Genomic DNA, 16,847 nt, shown 5'->3' with positions numbered 1-16,847 from the left:
CTGCGGAAACTTCAAGGAGGGAACTAGGAACAGCGCCGAAGAGCGGGAGCGCGAGAGAGCGGGAGGGCGGGAGAGCGGTAGAGCGGTGCAGCTCGATAGCGGGGCCAGTCCAGATTCGCCGGACAGTGGGCCTGAACATTCCGCCCCCCTTGCAATCGCTAGCGTTGCAAAAAATAAAGGAGACGGAACTTCGGCCAGTCGCCTACGCCTCAAGCCTGCGTACAGGCGCCGGAGACGATCCACCCGAACACCGTCTTCTGGGCTACTGGGAGTCCCTCGTCGACCATGTGGAAGCCCGCCTGTATCACCTTCGGGTAGACGTCCGAGCCCAGGATCAATGAAACAGTGGCTGGCCGGTGGAAACGCTCATCCGCGAGCAGTAGCTCCTGAAATTTCTGGACGACGCTCTCACTGAGCGCACGGATGGGGGTGCGGATGCGCACGTTCGGCTCGATCTTGAGGACCACCTCCAGCTTGATGGCCTCGTCGACCTTCGAACGAATCGTCGCCGTGCATATGCTCTCATCGCCCACGTTTTTTGTCGGCAAACGAAACGCGGCGGCCAGGGATGCATCGATGGAGCTTGTCGGGGCGCACGGATGCCACAGCAGTCGGGAGGACATTGACGCTATGACGCTGGAGAAGTGCGGCGAGCGACGGAGCTGGTGTCGAGGATGCTGAGCGCGGTGGAGGGGCAGGCGTTTGGCGAGTTGGCGGATCTTGCCGGCGCGAACGCTGCGGAGAAGCGGGCTGTTGCTTGGAGCGGGACTTTTGTTTGGAACCGGACTTTTTCCGGGAAACAAGGTCGTGCATGTGCAGCAGCGTGTGATGGTTCCGGTTGCACGTTCTGCACCGGTCACCGCTCCGACAGCTCCCAGTGGAGTGCTCGTGTGCGAGACAGTTCGCGCAGCACTTGTTAATGAGAACTGCCCGCAGCCGCTTCTCTGCGCTCAGCTTTAGGAACCTCTGACACTTCCGAAGAGGATTGATTCCGCGGCAGACTCGGCATCGGTAGGACTGAGTACCTCTAGTACGTCTGCTGTCCAAAGCCTGAGCGCTACGAGGACGGGGAGCCATTTTCCTGTTTAGAGTGTGGATAAGGAAAAAACAAACAGGGCTGATTAACAATGACGTGGATAATGGCTACGGACTAAGGTGTGTAAGAAACGCGGCTCGTTACGAGGTAATTTTGGGCGGCTCTCTTGGAAGAAGAACCACCTTGGTCACTGGACGTTTGACAATGCCGCGTGTCGTACGAATGTCGACTACGCGGACATTGTCATCGGCTCCCGGAAAAACGGAGTCTTTTCTTCCGAGTCATCCTTAATGACGACCAGATCGCCAACACGCAGATTTTCAGTAGGGACTTGCCACTTGTTGCGCTTGTGGAGCTCCTTAAGGTACTCATCCTTCCATCGAGTGCGGAATTGTTGATGGAGAGACTTTAAGTGCTGCCACCGGTTCAGAATGGACTTGGATTCGCCCTTTACTTCAGGTTCCACTATGGATAGAAAAGGTCCACCAACAAGAAAGTGCCCTGGTGTCAACGCTAAGAGATCAGTTGGATCCTCGGACATGAAAGATAGCGGTCTGGAATTCAGACAAGCTTCGATTCTCGCTAGGAGAGTGGACAGCTCTTCAAAGGTGTACTTCCGTACTTGTAAAACAAGGTCTTGAAGCTCTTGACACCAGCTTCCCATAGGCCTCCCATATGGGGTGCCCCAGGAGGAGTGAATTGCCAGGTGAGCTGCTGATGACTATACGCATCGGTCACAGACTCCTTAACGGCTTGCAGGAAGTCTCGGGAAAGCACGGTGGAGGCGCCGACGAAAGTCTTTCCATTGTCGGACTGGACTTGGCGAGGACCCCTCTTCTAGAGACGAAACGAGCGAAAGCGGCAAGAAACTTTTCAGTCGTTAAGTCGGATGTAGGCTCTAGATGGATGGCCTTTATAAAAAAACAAACGAAAACCAACACATACCCTTTCGTATGCCGCATGCCCTGATTAGCCCTTTCTTATCTAGAAAGGGGTTCAGGGAGAGAATCGAACTCGCCGCGGGCACAGGACGCTTCTGACTCAAGCAGCGGTATTCTTCAGGAAAATACCTGCGCTGAGTGCAAATTGTCATGAGTTCTTCCGCGGCGGCAACGTCCTGGGCCTCTAGACGGACCCCGGAAGGCGGTGATTGTCTTCGACATCGTTGGACAAACCGATGGACATACGCGAGGACCCGCAAAGCTCTATCTAACTTGGAAAAGCGATCTAGGAAATCTTCTGACGGCATAGACGCCACATGGACTTTAACGGCACGCTTTTCGATCTCAGTCACCGGCAGGTCGGTTCCCTGGCTGGGCCAATGATCGCGTGGACGTTGCAGCCAAGTGGGTCCATGCCACCAAAGCGGGTTATCCACCAGCTCTTGAAGGGGAACTCCTCGACTAGCCAAATCAGCTGGATTATGTTCGGATTGAACGTGCGACCAATTGGCCGCCTCAGTGGACTCGGTGATCTTCGTCACCCTGTTGGCAACGAACGTAGTCCAATGGCACGCTGGTTTGGCTAACCATGCTAGCACAATCGTGGAATCGGTCTAACAATGGAATTTTGAGGTCAGCCTCGGCATATTAGGAAGAATGGCTTCGGACATCTCGGGCAAAAGGAGAGCCCCACATAACTCCAGCCAGGGAAGGGACACCGTTTTGACTGGCGCCACACGCGTCTTGGCCGTGAGCAAGTGCACCATCGTCTTATGGCCCACTTCTACGCGCACATAGATCGCAGCACCGTATGCCTTTTGCGAGGCGTCACAGAATCCGTGATGCTCTACGCGGAACTCTGGACGGAAGGAAACCCATCTGGGTATTCTGACCTGGTCTAGGACCGAATAGCTCTGGAGAAAGCTGTTCCACCTTTGGCACAGCTCAATTGGAAGTTTATCGTCCCAGCCTAGATCCTGAAGCCAAATCTCTTGCATAAAGATTTTGGCACACACAACAAATGGAGCGAGCCAGCCTGCTGGATCAAACAGCTTGGCAATTTGGGAAAGGACTTGGCGTATCGTGTGGGAGATTTCCGTTGCTAAATCTGGTGGGACGAAAAAGAACTCATCGGACGTCGCCTTCCATCGTACGCCGAGAGTTTTGGCTGTGCTCTCAGTGTCGATCTCGAGGAAGTCGGTTGTCAGAAGATGATCGCTTTGGATATGAGCTAATATTTCTTTGTTGTTGGAGGTCCATTTCCTCAATGGAAACCCCGCGGAATCTACATCACTTTGTAGCTCGCGAACAATGAACTTAGCGTCCTCGGCGGAGTCAGCTCCCGAAAGGACATCATATACATACATATGATTTCGAATGACGTTGCTCGCTCTTGGATGGCTGAGCTGCACGTCAGTTGTCAGCGTTTGCAGGACTCGAATGGCCAGGAATGGCGCGCAATTGACTCCAAAAGTTACCGTCTGTAATTCGAAATCTCGAATGTGCCCCTCGCTGTTGCGGAATAAGATGCGCTGGAACGGGGAATGCTTCGGATCACCCATATCTGCCGATACATTTTCTCGATATCGGCACTGTAGACGTATCGGAAGTATCGCCACTTCAGGATCTGGATAGTTAGATCGGTCTGTAAGACTGGGCCAGCATGAAGGATATCATTTAAACTGACCCCATTCTCTGAAGGGCTGGAGGCATTGAAAACCACACGTAACTTAGTGGTTGTAGTTTCCGGCTTGAGCACGGCATGATGCGGAAGGTAATAACTGGCAGAATTATGGGTAGGACGGACTTCTTTCATGTGATTGAGGTCGAGATATTCTTGAATCACGGAGTCGTATTTGGCTTTCAGCTGACAGTCCCTCTTTAGGCGTTGCTCGGTTCTTAGGAACTGCGACAACGCGGAGGATCTGGAGTGACCGAGGGCGGATTTTACGTTCTGAGGATCACGAAACGGAAGACTTACGACATACCTGCCGTTATCGTCTCTCGTAGTCGTTCGGAGAAAATTTTCCTCACATGTCAAATCCGAAGATTTTGTCACTTTTACTGGCAGATCCTCCACCTCCCAAAATTTGGTGAGAAGCCTATCCAGGGACGCGTCAACTGTGTGGGAGATTCGTGTGGAAAAAACGGAAATCTGATTTTCCCTTGGAGCAGGAACGGGACCTGTTACAATCCACCCGAAAATGGTTTCTTGACCGAGGAGAGAGCCACAAATGTTCGGCTGGTTGCCGCTTAGGAGAATGGATGGCAGTATGTCGGCCCCGACCAGAATATCTATCTGTGCGCTCTCGTAGAACTTTGGATCCGCTAGTGACAGTTCGGGAAGATCCCGTAGAAACTGTTGCGGAATCAGACAAGATGGAAGGTTTCCAGCTAATTGAGGAAGAACATAGGCCGTCGTGTTTATTTGCAAGCCAGGCCTGGTCGGAGAACGGATGGTAAACTGACAGAGCTTTTTGGATTCAGCGGATACTGTCTGGTTTAAGCCTGATACTTGGGCTCGGATTACCTGGTGAGGCAACTTAATTAGTTTGAACAGCCGCTCAGAAATAAAGGTTGCCTCTGATCCTGAATCTATCAAGGCACGAGCTTTAAAATTCGACCCCAGGTTACATATGTCAGTTATGGCGGTGCCCAGCAAGACGGATCTATACCCCGTCGCGAAGTAATTTTGGACTGTAGAGTCCGTGGACCGGGAAGCGGTGGCAACTGGTGTACTTGGTCTTGATCTGGGTCTTGGGGCGGGATTCGAAGGCGATTGGGAGGAGTTGCCTCTGTGTAGTAAGGTGTGATGGCGGCCGCGGCACGTAAAGCAACTATGAGTGCTTTCACAATCACGCAGATGATGACCTCGTGCGAAGCAGTTTAGACACAGCTGCTTCCTCTCTATGTATGCCGAACGCTCGTCGACCGTCATCTGGAGGAACCGTGCACATGTGCGGACAGGATGGTTTTCCTTCTTACAAAGGTCACATCCTTTTGGCTTGGGTGCTACCCTTGTCTCGTAAGAAATTATTCTTCAAGGCACTGCTGTGGGGGCGGATGTTTTTGGCAGAGATTGACTCGAGCCTGACGGCCGTACGTCGTCTATGGAAGAAAGGCGTTCAGTTCCTGCCACGTCGGAATCTCTGCCTTATTGTGCAGGGACTGTTCCCACAAGGATATCGTGAGCTTAGGAAGTTTGGAGGAGCACATGTACACTAGGAGACAATCCAAATTTTCGGTTTCAATTGCGGACATTTCTAAAGCCGTAAGGCAACCCTGGATGGTACGTTGAAGTTCACGGATAGCTGACCCAGATTCCTGATTAACGGACTGCACATTAAGAAGTATTTTCAATTGGCTTTTTACTAACAACCGCTTGATTTCGAAACGCTCAGTTAGGTTAGCCCAAGCTGAGCGGCGTGTGTGCATCGCCGCTTGTTTTGGCATTTAGGTGAAACAATTTTTCGACTGGCGTCAGCCTTGGATTGTTTATATAAATGCCCTAAAGGTCGGCCACAGCAGATAATCTCCGGTGAAAACCTCGGTATCGCACGGAGGCAGCCGACATCCAGAGGGAATGTAAGTCTGGGTAGGAACAGCTTGAACTTGGGGAGGCTGGGTTATCATATCCGCGATCTGAGCCCCACATCTCTCGTAAACGGAATAGCAGTAGCCGTATTTAGCCTTGAGAACTGGCACACTATCAGCTGCACTGTCTCCGGCTTCTGCTATGCACCCGGTGCATTCATCGTATTCTGCCTTGATGCGATCCCATAACGCGCGTATTTCTTCGCGGCGGATGTTCAGCATGGACAGAGTAGGAGGGATCGGCGAAGGAGTGTTTGCTCTGGATTCAAACTCACTCAGCCGATCTGAGACCTCAGTAAATTTGCTTAGAGCGATTTGGGAAGGTGTTAGTGCCATTTTGACGTTTGCACGGGTGACCCTTTTTCGACGAGGTCTTGTCGGTTAGTTCGGGTGTGGGCCGATCTACGGATATGCCTGGGACTACGGCAGGTGGAATAGACAACTTGTTGTTATCACTTCCAACGGACATTTAAAAGAAATGACCTTTTTTTGGGTCAGAATCTGCTCGCCTTTGTTTATGTCGGATAAATAGGAAATCTGGCCCACTTGTTGAACAGTGGAACGAGGTGTCGACAAGAAAAAGTAGTGGATCGGAGAAATAGAAATTGGAAGCAAGTACCGACCTGGTTACTTTGCGAAATTAAACCCAATGATACCGATTAGGAACGGTGAGTAAGGAGTTCGAATATCACCCGTTGAGAAGTAATACTGTAATATTTAATATATATAAGTATATTTTGGTATATGTATTAAGTTTGGGATCAAGTTTGGTATATTTTTGCTGGTATTTTTTTGCGTTTGGATTAATTGAGGGGGAAAAATACCAACTATGTGTATATATATAGTCCCCGGTGGAGTAATTGTAATATTTTCGCCTTTATTTAAACTTCTGAATGAAGAAAAAAATACCAAAATTTGTTGGCCGGAGGATGCGATCGGTTGATTATTTTATATTGGAGTATTGCTTTAATTTGATTTAATATTCCGAGGGAAAAATACTAAAAATATACCAAAAAATTGGTGGACGGAGGATGCTATGCATGCAGTGGAGTGCTGGTATTTTTCTCGCTTAAATAAAATAAATTTTACGGAGTAAATACCAAATACCGCAAGAAATACTAAAAAGTTTGATGGTAAATAAAACACAATGACCAGAAAATTTTCACGTCGGTTGGTGTAATTTTATTTTTATTATTTTTGACCGGATGGCCGACGGAAAACTTTAATTAGTCGGAACGGGATGGTGGAGTTAAAAATTATATGTGACTGTATGTAGATATGTGTATATATGTAGATATTTGTATGTATTTAGATATTTGTATGGATGTAGATATTTGTATGTATGTAGATATTTGTATATATGTAGATATTTGTATAGATGTAGATATTTATATGTATGTAGATATTTGCATGTATGTATATATTTGCATGTATGTAATTTTCGCCGGTTTTAAATTTATCAAATAATTATTGCCGGCTGGGTATGTGTTGTTGTGGAAGTTTTCGATTTATTGTGTGTGGACTGTATTTGGAAAAACGAAAAAATATGTGCAAGTATTTTAGCGGCTGCGGATATACAGAGAGAAAAATCTTGAAAAGTTTTGGGGGCCTGAATTGGCGGAACACTAGAAATTTAATAATTCTCACTGTATGCTTGGCTTATATTTGCACAATATTTTTTATAAGCTTGGAATTTTTTCTCAATTTTGTATATGTGTATGTAAGTGTAGATGAGCGGCCAAATGCAATTAAAAAAAGGAGTCCGAAAAAAATTGGCAATATGGCCGGACGTAGCAAAAGGAAAATCGAAGAAAAAATGGCGAAGTAATTTATTAATTGCCGTTGTCGGATTTAATCGGACTAGGATTTTGGACAAATCGTACAGAAAGTCAAACGAACTATATTTTCGAGTGGCTGACTGCAGACCGGCAATTAATAAGACGAAAAGCTTTACTTATCTTATCCGGCTCGAAGGACCAAAATGTACGCCGGGGGGTAGCGGGGTACCGTGGTGGCGCTGATGGAATGGCGTGGGAGGCGACGGCGGGAAACTGGCGGCGTCGGCGGGCTGCTGCGCTGGGCTTCGGCGGTTTGCTGCTGGTGCGGGTTGCTGCTGGTGTGGCGGAAGCTGTAGGGGAGAAACCACTCGAAACGCGTATTTGCCCCTTGATCGAAAAGAATGTACGCACAAAAGTTAACTTGGAAAGTGGGCGAAGGTACGGCCGCGGTTTATTTCAGTTGAACTCTAGAATCGAACTAACTAAGTCTAAGCTCCGCTCTGCGCTCCAAAGCGCAGCGGAGACTTCATGGAGGAAGCTAGGAACAGCGCAAGAGAGCGGGAGCGCGAGAGAGCGGGAGAGCGGGAGAACGGTAGAGCGGAGCAACTGGATAGCGGGGCCAGTCCAGATTCCGCCCCCCTTGCAATCGCTAGCGTTGCAAAAAATAAAGGAGACGGAACTCAAGCCTGCGTACAGGCGCCGGAGACGATCCACCCGAACACCGTCTTCTGGGCTTCTGGCAGTCCCTCGTCGACCATGTGGAAGCCCGGGTAGACGTCCGCGCCCAGGATCAATGAAACAGTGGCTGGCCGGCCATCCGCGAGCGGTAGCTCCTGAAATTTCTGGACGACGCTCTCACTGAGCGCACGGATGGGGGTGCGGATGCGCACGTTCGGCTCGATCTTGAGGACCACCTCCAGCTTGATGGCCTCGTCGACCTTCGAACGAATCGTCGCCGTGCATATGCTCTCATCGCCCACGTTTGTTGTCGGCAAACGAAACGCGGCGGCCAGGGATGCATCGATGGAGCTTGTCGGGGTGCACGGATCGATGAGTGCGGCGGTGCCGACTGCCACAGCAGTCGGGCGGACATTGACGCTATGACGCTGGAGAACTGCGGCGAGCGACGGAGCTGGTGTCGAGGATGCTGAGCGCGGTGGAGGGGCAGGCGTTTGGCGAGTTGGCGGATCTTGCCGGCGCGAACGCTGCGGAGAAGCGGGCTGTTGCTTGGAGCGGGACCTTTGTTTGGAACCGGACTTTTTCCGGGAAACAAGGTCGTGCATGTGCAGCAGCGTGTGATGGTTCCGGTTGCACGTTCTGCACCGGTCACCGCTCTGACAGCTCCCCGTGGAGTGCTCGTGTGCGAGACAGTTCGCGCAGTACTTGTTAATGAGAACTGCCCGCAGCCGCTTCTCTGCGCTCAGCTTTAGGAACCTCTGACACTTCCGAAGAGGATTGATTCCGCGGCAGACTCGGCATCGGTAGGACTGAGTACCTCTAGTACGTCTGCTGTCCAAAGCCTGAGCGCTACGAGGACGGGGAGCCATTTTCCTGTTTAGAGTGTGGATAAGGAAAAAACAAACAGGGCTGATTAACAATGACGTGGATAATGGCTACGGACTAAGGTGTGTAAGAAACGCGGCTCGTTACGAGGTAATTTTGGGCGGCTCTCTTGGAAGAAGAACCACCTTGGTCACTGGACGTTTGACAATGCCGCGTGTCGTACGAATGTCGACTACGCGGACATTGTCATCGGCTCCCGGAAAAACGGAGTCTATTCTTCCGAGTCATCCTTAATGACGACCAGATCGCCAACACGCAGATTTTCTGTAGGGACTTGCCACTTGTTGCGCTTGTGGAGCTCCTTAAGGTACTCATCCTTCCATCGAGTGCGGAATTGTTGATGGAGAGACTTTAAGTGCTGCCACCGGTTCAGAATGGACTTGGATTCGCCCTTTACTTCAGGTTCCACTATGGATAGAAAAGGTCTACCAACAAGAAAGTGCCCTGGTGTCAACGCTAAGAGATCAGTTGGATCCTCGGACATGAAAGATAGCGGTCTGGAATTGAGACAAGCTTCGATTCTCGCTAGGAGAGTGGACAGCTCTTCAAAGGTGTACTTCCGTACTTGTAAAACAAGGTCTTGAAGCTCTTGACACCAGCTTCCCATAGGCCTCCCATATGGGGTGCCCCAGGAGGAATGAATTGCCAGGTGAGCTGCTGCTGATGACTATACGCATCGGTCACAGACTCCTTAACGGCTTGCAGGAAGTCTCGGGAAAGCACGGTGGAGGCGCCGACGAAAGTCTTTCCATTGTCGGACTGGACTTGGCGAGGACACCCTCTTCTAGAGACGAAACGAGCGAAAGCGGCAAGAAACTTATCAGTCGTTAAGTCGGATGTAGGCTCTAGATGGATGGCCTTTGTAAAAAAACAAACGAAAACCAACACATACCCTTTCGAAATGAGACAAGCTCTTCCGGTATACATTTTTATGTCAAACGGGCCGGCGTAGTCCATCCCTGTGTACGTGAACGGACGGGAAAAAGACACTCGCTCTTTCGGAAAACTTCCCATCATCTGGACTAGCAATCTCTTTTTGTGGATAACGCAGACCTTGCAGCAGTTAACCAATGCCTTCACCAAGTTCTTTATTCTCGGAACCCAGTATCTGGACCGAGTGAGACGCACCACTAACTGGTTGCCACCATGTAATGTAATGAGATGCGTGAATTTGACCAGAAGCCGCGAGAGTGCACATTCGTACGGCAGGATTATCGGATGTCGTTCATCATACCGCAAACTGTCGGAGGCCGTTACGCGGCCGCATGCCCTGATTAGCCCTTTCTTATCTAGAAAGGGGTTCAGGGAGAGAATCGAACTCGCCGCGGGCACAGGACGCTTCTGACTCAAGCTGCGGTATTCTTCAGGAAAATACCTGCGCTGAGTGCAAATTGTCATGAGTTCTTCCGCGGCGGCAACGTCCTGGGCCTCTAGACGGACCCCGGAAGGCGGTGATTGTCTTCGACAACGTTGGGCAAATCGATGGACATACGCGAGGACCCGCAAAGCTCTATCTAACTTGGAAAAGCGATCTAGAAAATCTTCTGACGGCATAGACGCCACATGGACTTTAACGGCACGCTTTTCGATCTCAGTCACCGGCAGGTCGGTTCCCTGGCTGGGCCAATGATCGCGTGGACGTTGCAGCCTAGTGGGTCCATGCCACCAAAGCGGGTTATCCACCAGCTCTTGAAGGGGAACTCCTCGACTAGCCAAATCAGCTGGATTATGTTCGGATTGAACGTGCGACCAATTGGCCGCCTCAGTGGACTCGGTGATCTTCGTCACCCTGTTGGCAACGAACGTAGTCCAATGGCACGCTGGTTTGGCTAACCATGCTAGCACAATCGTGGAATCGGTCCAACAATGGAATTTTGAGGTCAGCCTCGGCATATTAGGAAAAATGGCTTCGGACATCTCGGGCAAAAGGAGAGCCCCACATAACTCCAGCCAGGGAAGGGACACCGTTTTGACTGGCGCCACACGCGTCTTGGCCGTGAGCAAGTGCACCATCGTCTTATGGCCCACTTCTACGCGCACATAGATCGCAGCACCGTATGCCTTTTGCGAGGCGTCACAGAATCCGTGATGCTCTACGCGGAACTCTGGACGGAAGGAAACCCATCTGGGTATTCTGACCTGGTCTAGGACCGAATAGCTCTGGAGAAAGCTGTTCCACCTTTGGCACAGCTCAATTGGAAGTTTATCGTCCCAGCCTAGATCCTGAAGCCAAATCTCTTGCATAAAGATTTTGGCACACACAACAAATGGAGCGAGCCAGCCTGCTGGATCAAACAGCTTGGCAATTTGGGAAAGGACTTGGCGTATCGTGTGGGAGATTTCCGTTGCTAAATCTGGTGGGACGAAAAAGAACTCATCGGACGTCGCCTTCCATCGTACGCCGAGAGTTTTGGCTGTGCTCTCAGTGTCGATCTCGAGGAAGTCGGTTGTCAGAAGATGATCGCTTTGGATATGAGCTAATATTTCTTTGTTGTTGGAGGTCCATTTCCTCAATGGAAACCCCGCGGAATCTACATCACTTTGTAGCTCGCGAACAATGAACTTAGCGTCCTCGGCGGAGTCAGCTCCCGAAAGGACATCATATACATACATATGATTTCGAATGACGTTGCTCGCTCTTGGATGGCTGAGCTGCACGTCAGTTGTCAGCGTTTGCAGGACTCGAATGGCCAGGAATGGCGCGCAATTGACTCCAAAAGTTACCGTCTGTAATTCGAAATCTCGAATGTGCCCCTCGCTGTTGCGGAATAAGATGCGCTGGAACGGGGAATGCTTCGGATCACCCATATCTGCCGATACATTTTCTCGATATCGGCACTGTAGACGTATCGGAAGTATCGCCACTTCAGGATCTGGATAGTTAGATCGGTCTGTAAGACTGGGCCAGCATGAAGGATATCATTTAAACTGACCCCATTCTCTGAAGGGCTGGAGGCATTGAAAACCACACGTAACTTAGTGGTTGTAGTTTCCGGCTTGAGCACGGCATGATGCGGAAGGTAATAACTGGCAGAATTATGGGTAGGACGGACTTCTTTCATGTGATTGAGGTCGAGATATTCTTGAATCACGGAGTCGTATTTGGCTTTCAGCTGACAGTCCCTCTTTAGGCGTTGCTCGGTTCTTAGGAACTGCGACAACGCGGAGGATCTGGAGTGACCGAGGGCGGATTTTACGTTCTGAGGATCACGAAACGGAAGACTTACGACATACCTGCCGTTATCGTCTCTCGTAGTCGTTCGGAGAAAATTTTCCTCACATGTCAAATCCGAAGATTTTGTCACTTTTACTGGCAGATCCTCCACCTCCCAAAATTTGGCGAGAAGCCTATCCAGGGACGTGTCAACTGTGTGGGAGATTCGTGTGGAAAAAACGGAAATCTGATTTTCCCTTGGAGCAGGAACGGGACCTGTTAGAATCCACCCGAAAATGGTTTCTTGACCGAGGAGAGAGCCACAAATGTTCGGCCGGGTGCCGCTTAGGAGAATTGATGGCAGTATGTCGGCCCCGACCAGAATATCTATCTGTGCGCTCTCGTAGAACTTTGAATCCGCTAGTGACAGTTCGGGAAGATCCCGTAGAAACTGTTGCGGAATCGGACAAGATGGAAGGTTTCCAGCTAATTGAGGAAGAACATAGGCCGTCGTGTTTATTTGCAAGCCAGGCCTGGTCGGAGAACGGATGGTAAACTGACAGAGCTTTTTGGATTCAGCGGATACTGTCTGGTTTAAGCCTGATACTTGGGCTCGGATTACCTGGTGAGGCAACTTAATTAGTTTGAACAGCCGCTCAGAAATAAAGGTTGCCTCTGATCCTGAATCTATCAAGGCACGAGCTTTAAAATTCGACCCCAGGTGACATATGTCAATTATGGCGGTGCCCAGCAAGACGTATCTATACCCCGTCGCGAAGTAATTTTGGACTGTAGAGTCCGTGGACCGGGAAGCGGTGGCAACTGGTGTACTTGGTCTTGATCTGGGTCTTGGGGCGGGATTCGAAGGCGATTGGGAGGAGTTGCCTCTGTGTAGTAAGGTGTGATGGCGGCCGCGGCACGTAAAGCAACTATGAGTGCTTTCACAATCACGCAGCTGATGACCTCGTGCGAAGCAGTTTAGACACAGCTGCTTCCTCTTTATGTATGCCGAACGCTCGTCGACCGTCAACTGGAGGAACCGTGCACATGTGCGGACAGGATGGTTTTCCTTCTTACAAAGGTCACATCCTTTTGGCTTGGGTGCTACCCTTGTCTCGTAAGAAATTATTCTTCAAGGCACTGCTGTGGGGGCGGATGTTTTTGGCAGAGATTGACTCGAGCCTGACGGCCGTACGTCGTCTATGGCTCCTAGACACATGGCACATTGAATTTTCAATTGGCTATTTACTAACAACCGCTTGATTTCGAAACGCTCAGTTAGGTTAGCCCAAGCTGAGCGGCGTGTGTGCATCGCCGCTTGTTTTGGCATTTAGGTGAAACAATTTTTCGACTGGCGTCAGCCTTGAATTGTTTATATAAATGCCCTAAAGGTCGGCCACCGCAGATAATCTCCGGTGAAAACCTCGGTATCGCACGGAGGCAGCCGACATCCAGAGGGAATGTAAGTCTGGGTAGGAACAGCTTGAACTTGGGGAGCCTGGGCTATCATATCCGCGATCTGAGCCCCACATCTCTCGTAAACGGAATAGCAGTAGCCGTATTTAGCCTTGAGAACTGGCACACTATCAGCTGCACTGTCTCCGGCTTCTGCTATGCACCCGGTGCATTCATCGTATTCTGCCTTGATGCGATCCCATAACGCGCGTATTTCTTCGCGGCGGATGTTCAGCATGGACAGAGTAGGAGGGATCGGCGAAGGAGTGTTTGCTCTGGATTCAAACTCACTCAGCCGATCTGAGAACTCAGTAAATTTGCTTAGAGCGATTTGGGAAGGTGTTAGTGCCATTTTGACGTTTTCACGGGTGACCCTTTTTCGGGGCGACGAGGTCTTGTCGGTTAGTTCGGGTGTGGGCCGATCTACGGATATGCCTGGGACTACGGCAGGTGGAATAGACAACTTGTTGTTATCACTTCCAACGGACATTTAAAAGAAATGACCTTTTTTTTGGTCGGATAAATAGGAAACCTGGCCCACTTGTTGAACAGTGGAACGAGGTGTCGACAAGAAAAAGTAGTGGATCGGAGAAATAGAAATTGGAAGCAAGTACCGACCTGGTTACTTTGCGGAACTAAACCCAATGATACGGATTAGGAACGGTGAGTAAGGAGTTCGAATATCACCCGTTGAGAAGTAATACTGTAATATTTAATATATATATGTATATTTTGGTATATGTATTATGGTTGGGATCAAGTTTGGTATATTTTTGCTGGTATTTTTTTGCGTTTGGATAAATTGAGGGGGTAAAAAAAAATCCAACTATGTGTATATATATAGTCCCCGGTGGAGTAATTGTAATATTTTCGCCTTTATTTAAAAAAATACCAAAATTTGTTGGCCGGAGGATGCGATCGGTTGATTATTTTATATTGGAGTATTGCTTTAATTTGATTTAATATTCCGAGTGAAAAATACTAAAAATATACCAAAAAATTGGTGGACGGAGGATGCTATGCATGCAGTGGAGTGCTGGTATTTTTCTCGCTTAAATAAAATAAATTTTACGGAGTAAATACCAAATACCGCAAGAAATACTAAAAAGTTTGATGGTAAATAAAACACAATGACCAAAAAATTTTCACGTCGGTTGGTGTAATTTTATTTTTATTATTTTTGACCGGATGGCCGACGGAAAACTTTAATTAGTCGGAACGGGATGGTGGAGTTAAAAATTATATGTGACTGTATGTAGATATGTGTATATATGTAGATATTTGTATGTATTTAGATATTTGTATGGATGTAGATATTTGTATGTATGTAGATATTTGTATATATGTAGATATTTGTATAGATGTAGATATTTATATGTATGTAGATATTTGCATGTATGTAATTTTCGCCGGTTTTGCTGCTGGTGCGGTTTGCTGCTGGTGTGGCGAAAGCTGTAGCGGAGAAACCACTCGAAACGCGTATTTGCCCCTTGATCGAAAAGAATGTACGCACAAAAGTTAACTTGGAAAGTGGGCGAAGGTACGACCGCGGTTTATTTCAGTTGAACTCCAGAATCGAACTAACTAAGTCTAAGCTCCGCTCTGCGCTCCAAAGCGCAGCGGAGACTTCATGGAGGAAGCTAGGAACAGCGCAGGAGAGCGGGAGCGCGAGAGAGCGGGAGAGCGGGAGAACGGTAGAGCGGTGCAACTGGATAGCGGGGCCAGTCCAGATTCGCCGGACAGTGGGCCTGAACATTCCGCCCCCCTTGCAATCGCTAGCGTTGCAAAAAATAAAGGAGACGGAACTTCGGCCAGTCGCCTACGCCTCAAGCCTGCGTACAGGCGCCGGAGAGGATCCACCCGAACACCGTCTTCTGGGCTACTGGCAGTCCCTCGTCGACTATGTGGAAGCCCGGCTGTATCACCTTCGGGTAGACGTCCGCGCCCAGGATCAATGAAATAGTGGCTGGCCGGGGGAAACGCTCATCCGCGAGCGGTAGCGCACGGATGGGAGTGCGGATGCGCACGTTCGCCTCCATCTTGAGGACCACCTCCAACGAATCGTCGCCGTGCATATGCTCTCATCGCCCACGTTTGTTGTCGGCAAACGAAACGCGGTGGCCAGGGATGCATCGATGGATCTTGTCGGGGTGCACGGATCGATGAGTGCGGCGGTGTCGAACGTCTTCTCTCCGGTCTCGACGATCACCACAGCAGTCGGGAGGACATTGACGCTATGACGCTGGAGAAGTGCGGCGAGCGACGGAGCTGTTGTCGAGGATGCTGAGCGCGGTGGAGGGGCAGGCGTTTGGCGAGTTGGCGGATCTTGCCGGCTCGAACGCTGCGGAGAAGCGGGCTTTTGCTTGGAGCCGGACTTTTTCCGGGAAACAAGGTCGTGCATGTGCAGCAGCGTGTGATGGTTCCGGTTGCACGTTCTGCACCGGTCACCGCTACGACAGCTCCCAGTGGAGTGCTCGTGTGCGAGACAGTTCGCGCAGTACTTGTTTATAAGAACTGCCCGCAGCCACTTCTCTGCGCTCAGCTTTAAAAACCTCTGACACTTCTGAAGAGGATTGATTCCGCGGCAGACTCGGCATCGGTAGGACTGAGTACCTCTAGTACGTCTGCTGTCCAAAGCCTGAGCGCTACGAGGACGGGGAGCCATTTTCCTGTTTAGAGTGTGGATAAGGAAAAAACAAACAGGGCTGATTAACATGACGTGGATAATGGCTACGGACTAAGGTGTGTAAGAAACGCGGCTCGTTACGAGGTAATTTTGGGCGGCTCTCTTGGAAGAAGAACCACCTTGGTCACTGGACGTTTGACAACGCCGCGTGTCGTACGAATGTCGACTACGCGGACATGGTCATCGGCTCCCGGAAAAACGGAGTCTATTCTTCCGAGTCATCCTTAATGACGACCAGATCGCCAACACGCAGATTTTCTGTAGGGACTGGCCACTTGTTGCGCTTGTGGAGCTCCTTAAGGTACTCATCCTTCCATCGAGTGCGAAATTGTTGATGGAGAGACTTTAAGTGCTGCCACCGGTTCAGAATGGACTTGGATTCGTCCTTTACTTCAGGTTCCACTATGGATAGAAAAGGTCCACCAACAAGAAAGTGCCCTGGTGTCAACGCTAAGAGATCAGTTGGATCCTCGGACATGGGAGATAGCGGTCTGGAATTCAGACAAGCTTCGATTCTCGCTAGGAGAGTGGACAGCTCTTCAAAGGTGTACTTCCGTACTTGTAAAACAAGGTCTTGAAGCTCTTGAAACCAGCTTCCCATAGGCCTCCCATATGGGGTGCCCCAGGAGGAATGAATTGC

General features: G+C 49.8%; 1 protein-coding gene across 1 annotated transcript; it reads right to left on the bottom strand.

Moving 5' to 3' along the window:
- Window positions 1–522: 522 nt before the first annotated feature.
- Window positions 523–15,596, bottom strand: LOC139354340 (serine/arginine repetitive matrix protein 1-like). Its single transcript, XM_070998565.1, has 4 exons — window positions 15,405–15,596; window positions 8,352–8,704; window positions 8,064–8,207; window positions 523–1,081 (listed from the first exon to the last, which is right to left on the bottom strand). The coding sequence occupies exons 1-4, from the start codon at window positions 15,594–15,596 to the stop codon at window positions 523–525; spliced, it is 1,248 nt and encodes a 415-aa protein (XP_070854666.1).
- Window positions 15,597–16,847: the final 1,251 nt, after the last annotated feature.

This window comes from Drosophila suzukii (assembly GCF_043229965.1).
Source record: "Drosophila suzukii chromosome 2 unlocalized genomic scaffold, CBGP_Dsuzu_IsoJpt1.0 scf_2c, whole genome shotgun sequence".
NCBI lineage: Eukaryota > Metazoa > Arthropoda > Insecta > Diptera > Drosophilidae > Drosophila > Drosophila suzukii.
This window is presented reverse-complemented; position numbering and strand designations above follow the sequence as displayed.

What these genes read in the sequence shown, in the direction of transcription:
- LOC139354340 (XM_070998565.1), bottom strand. Translation starts at nt 15,596, where the DNA reads ATGCACGGCGACGATTCGTTGGAGGTGGTCCTCAAGATGGAGGCGAAC. An exon ending in TAGTCGACGAGGGACTGCCA is followed by an intron (nt 8,705 to 15,404) that starts GTAGCCCAGAAG and finishes CTCGCACACGAG; the next exon opens with CACTCCACGGGGAGCTGTCA. An exon ending in GATGCATCCCTGGCCGCCGC is followed by an intron (nt 8,208 to 8,351) that starts GTTTCGTTTGCC and finishes CCGTGCGCTCAG; the next exon opens with TGAGAGCGTCGTCCAGAAAT.